At 32.4% G+C, this 5,176-nt stretch overlaps 1 protein-coding gene across 1 annotated transcript; it reads left to right on the forward strand.

Annotated features, from left to right (window-relative positions):
* On the forward strand, positions 1-1,702 carry LOC117431289 (cytochrome b-c1 complex subunit 8-like). Its single transcript, XM_034052074.3, has 3 exons — positions 1-127; positions 920-1,091; positions 1,409-1,702. Exons 2-3 carry the CDS (start codon positions 938-940, stop codon positions 1,501-1,503), a joined length of 249 nt encoding a protein of 82 aa, XP_033907965.1. The 5' UTR covers positions 1-127; positions 920-937; the 3' UTR covers positions 1,504-1,702.
* The last annotated feature ends 3,474 nt before the right edge of the window (positions 1,703-5,176 follow it).

Raw genomic sequence — 5,176 nt, forward strand, 5'->3', positions numbered from 1 at the left:
TCAACTAGCTAAAACATTTTTAAAATGACCTTGACAGGATGTGGCGTCTCGACCTTTGTGCCGGAAGAGTTATGAAAGTGAGGCTGTGTCTGTACATCCGCCATTTCAGAGAATCACTGATTCGGTGGTATGTATTATAACTGCTTTCTGTGTTTTAATAGCTGTCGTTGTTTTTTTTGTAAAATAGGTTGTCGAATAATTTGACGTAAATGATAACTTGTGGAAAATTATAAGCGTTATGTAAGCATCAGCCATGTAGTGTTATAATATTAAGATATTTTGCATGTCTGTGGTGAAAGTCAAAGCATTATAGCCAAGGTCTTTTTTGTGTCGCTGCTTCTTCCTTGCCTTCTTTCTGTAGGTAGCTTGGATTGAAGCCTTTTATTTGAGATTGTTGTTTTTAAGTTACACTCGTTGTCATTTTGTTACACTAGTTGTCATTGTGTTGAGTTAATTATTCTGCAGTAATGCAGAGTCTGGATAGGTTAGTCTGAAAATAATTGCAGGTGTTTTTCATATTCTTTCTTTATTTATTTGTAAATCATACCCCGTACTTTGTGTTTGTTCTTGAAAGTTAGTTAAGGATTTATTATTACATTGAATTTGTTACAGCAGAGCTGTACAGCACTTAAAGCTGAGGGAACACGAATGCACTTTTTCAGTAACTTTTTGCTGTATAAAACCGTAAGTTTTACCTGGTGTGCCATGCAGTAGCCTGAACACTAGTCTCTTGAAACCAAGTTGCAAGCCACGAAGTAGTATATTTGATGTATCCATCAGATTCTTATGTTGTATGTATTGTGTTGCTTAACATGGTAATACTGAACACTAAACAGATCCTTCGATTGAAATTAAATATTATTGTAACCCTCTTGTGTTGTGTTGTGTTTTTTTTTTTTTTTTTTTTTTTAAACTACAGATCCTCCCAAAAAAGAAAATGGGCCGTCACTTTGGAGACTTGGCCAGGATCAGGCACATCATCACCTACAGCCTGTCCCCTTTTGAGCAGAAGGCGTTTGCAAACTACTTCTCAAAAGGAATCCCCAATGTGTGGAGACGGTTCAGTTCTCAAGTTTTTAAAGTGGCACCTCGTAAGTACCTCATGTTCACCTCAAGTCAATTTTCAATGGTGTGGACGCTAATAACTATGCAACATAAGTCTTTAGTAGTAGAATAGTTTTGGATTATTAATCAATATTAATATTGATTAATAATCCTTTGGATTATTAATCAATATTAATATTGATTTAATAATCACTCAAGAATGTAACCTAAGGTGCCAGTTGCCCAGTAACTCAAATTCAGTATTCCACAATATAGAACATTGGGATGGATCATTTTTGTGTGGAATTGTGAGCTTGAGTTTTGAATTGCTTTTTTTGATCAAATATTTCTTGTTTTTTTAAAGCGTTTATTGTGACGTATGTAACCTACACCTGGGGAAACCATGTGCACCAGCAAGGCAAGAGGAAGGTGGCAGCAGACTATGAAAATGACGTGTAAAAACCATTGTCTTCACACACTTGAGCTCAATTGTACTGTTTCTTGTTTTTGACCTGTACCTCATGCAAATAAGACAATATTTATTCACGATTTGACAAGTATTTTGCAGTTTGTCTGGCAAATTGTCACGTTAACCGATGGAATTCATCAGTGAATCGGTTGTTAAATATAATAAAAGCTTGATCAAATTGTCCTGTGATTTTATGGCGGTCTTTTCTTGAGTTAACATATCTAGGTACGGTGGCACACATTGACACAAGATATTTATTGTACAAATTGACCCAAGGTACAGGATGTAATTTCTGATCATATGGGATGCACCAATGCTTTGTCCCCAGTTTGAAATTGGTCTAAAGCAGTTACTACTTACTGCCACAAGAGGCAAACCAAGCATGTTTAAAATAAAAAGTAAAATAAAAAAAGCAATTGAACTGGTATTATCTTAAACCAGTGAAAACACCTGCAGAGTTTAATTAGTAACAGGATTTATTTAATAAATTCACATGTATTCAGTAAGTTGTAGTTTGTACAAAATATTTAAGACATATATACATATCTAATAATTAGACTTTATAAGACATATCATGGAGTTGTTTGTATTAAAAATGCATGTCAAAGAAAAAATAGCTGAAATCCCAGACTAATTAATCAAATATGTTTAGAAATAATGATAAATTTGTAAAACCCAATATTGGGTTTGGATATTATACCAAAAGTATAATACATCCATAACTTCATAATGCTCAATCAAAAATAATATAAGTCCTGTGTACGATGAAGGCACATGTTCAAATGTTTGTTGACTTGATTCACCCTAAACATCAATGTGTTAAAAATTTACCACACAAGTGCTCTTGTATGCATGTCTTTTTTTTAATCAGAATTACATCTTTAGGCTTCTTGTATTATTGTAGAGCTTTGCTGTCATGCCAACAGAACAGACTCAACAGGACCCTTGACAGTAGCTGGCAGCGAGGAGTTATTTATATTGGCATTGGTTTATTTTTGTTAACACAAGTTAAATATTTTATGGCATAGTCAGTCAAAATTTAAAATGAGTACATGTTGGCAGTTAATCAAAACAAATATTGGGAGTTTTTATCCCCATACAGAGTTGTTACTGAAATTAGAGCATCCTGTTCAAGATATGGCCAATACAGAGAACAAAATAAAAACCAAAGGCCATAAACTGAAGTAAACCTTTAACTATTGGCATCCTAATTCATGCTTTTGGTATTGGACATTTATACAGAAAAATACATTTTTACCAACAGGATATTTAGAAGGTTACTGTTGTACACAGGTTAGGAACTACTGTACAATAGCTGGCTTCAGAGTGCTTTCGATTTGAGTATTAACAGTTACTTTATCTACAGATTGAAAACAAGTTTTCCGTCTTTATAGCAATTGTAAAAAGTATTTCTCTTCATCAAATTCATGACATTTGCATAAGGGGTTCTCCGATATGTGTAAACAGTGTAACATTGGTATATTTTACAGCAAACAAACACAAGAATAAGGATAGCCTAAGAATTATAAAGTTTATTAATACAGAAAATCTACTTCAGTTATTGAACTTACATGAAGTTACAGTTCTGCATTATACAAAGCATTTTGTATGGCAGTTATTATAAAGCTGGATTTTTTTACATATTAAAATGTGATAGCTTTTACCAAATATTTGACTTGTGCTATTTTATTTTTATTAAAAATACACAAAAAAAAGATAGATATTCTAAAATGTTACTATAATTTCAATACAACAAAAATACAAAGAATATACAGGACAGACCGTTATATAATACTCATTTCACAATAAAACACAACTCTTACATTTTTTTAATTACACATTTTCAATATAGATTTATTGAATATGAACCTTTGACGAATCCTATTGCATCCATAATGTTTTTTTTTTCTCTGTAAACAATCCAGTTTTATAAAACTGATGCTGTTGGTGGTTCAAGACAATTGAGCTAACCACTTTGAAACAAAACTATAAAACTGTATCTTTGTTGTTTTTATTTATGTTTATGTCAAAGCATCTATTAAATGCAGCTTCAAACATGTAAATACATCTCAAGAAGAGGAATTATATGCACCTTTCCACTTTCCTTCAATACAGACATGGCAGAACAGAGATACAGTTAGAAAAAAACGTGTTACAAAAGTTGTTAAATGCTGATGCATTTTGAACATGACTCAATACAATAATTTATCAACAAAACACATGGATTTTTAAAAAGTATTTTGATTTACAATGCATTATTCTCAACAGATACGAAAAGGTGAAATGATTGAAAATATGTATATAAAACTGTAATACATTAAACAGCCAGGGAAAGTTGGAACAAATATGTTTACCCTGGGTTTTAAATTAGCATGTAAACAAAACAGAATCTGTGTTAACTACTTTATAAATGTGCATGATACAATAAGGTAAACTGCTAACAAATCAGGTCATCTAAAACTAATGCCTCATTATAAATAACATCAACAAGGAGGGAGGAATAAAATAAATACTTTAATCACATATAAAGTCTACTATGAAATAAAAAGGATCAAATAATGTTTAATAAGCCATTTATACTCTGGGGGACTTCAAACTACATAATATGAACAAACTTTTGTAATTAAAAAAAAAAAAAAAAGTTAAGTAACATGATCTAGCCAGTGTGTGCTAATTTTTGGAGAATTGTAAAACGCAAGCAACTACTACTTAACTGCAGCTGTTATGTAAATATTTAAGTTTTATTTAGACATAAATACCCCACACAATGTTGGATTGAATTGATTAAAAGGATGCACAATTATGCAATAATAATAAATCAGTAAATTAAGGTGTGCAATTAATGGTTGCCGTCTGGAAGGTAGATGGCATAAGGACTACTCTGAAGTCATGCCAATCTAGGTTACTGCTGCAGATTAAATAGAAGAATAAAAATGTGTCAAGAATGGACTTTTGTGCATAATCTTTCAGATTTTACTTCAACAGAATCTCAGACTAAAAAATAAAACCAACAGGGGAACTGCACAATGGAAAAAGGAAGGAAAAAGTTTAGAAATGTCTTTAGTAAAATCCCTTTGACCACTCTCAGCATCTGATTGCACAAAGCAACAGGTAAACACGTTGGGCAATTTACTTATTTAATTAGAAATGCCAGTTTACTTGTTTTGATTGAAGCATTTCACTGTAAAGAGATTTTGTATAGCATAACATACATATATCCCCTAAAGACATTTCCAGCACTGGTATAGGATATAATACTATATTTGGAAGAAATATTCAAATCACATTACAAGAAACTTTCTTGTAACCAAGTTTTCAGACAACTAGGGATGTGTTGTTATACCAGTGTATGTGTTATACCAGGCAAAGTGGCAAAAAGGTGCATGTTTGGAGAGAAAGCAAGAATCTCCTTGATTCTGTCACATATCTGCTACCTTGCACTGTTGACAGCAGTGTTAATTCCATGTAGCAAAATCCATTAAACCTGGGGGTAATTCCAATTCTGGTGCATGCCAGTCAGATTAATGAAAGCAATGCAAATGTAAAATAAATATGATTAAGGCCTGACCTGAACTGGAATGGCACAGACTGCACCTGGAACTCTGCTTCAGTTCATTATTATGATGTAATAAGAATACATACATCGTTAAACCTTTCAAGGAG

Source organism: Acipenser ruthenus, chromosome 22 (genome assembly GCF_902713425.1).
Source record: "Acipenser ruthenus chromosome 22, fAciRut3.2 maternal haplotype, whole genome shotgun sequence".
Taxonomy (NCBI): Eukaryota; Metazoa; Chordata; class Actinopteri; order Acipenseriformes; family Acipenseridae; genus Acipenser; species Acipenser ruthenus.

Excerpts from the sequence above, each read along its gene's own strand:
- LOC117431289 (XM_034052074.3), top strand. The coding sequence starts at position 938 with ATGGGCCGTCACTTTGGAGACTTGGCCAGGATCAGGCACATCATCACC. Across the intron at positions 1,092-1,408 it reads AGTTTTTAAAGTGGCACCTC|CGTTTATTGTGACGTATGTA; the intron begins GTAAGTACCTCA and ends GTTTTTTTAAAG.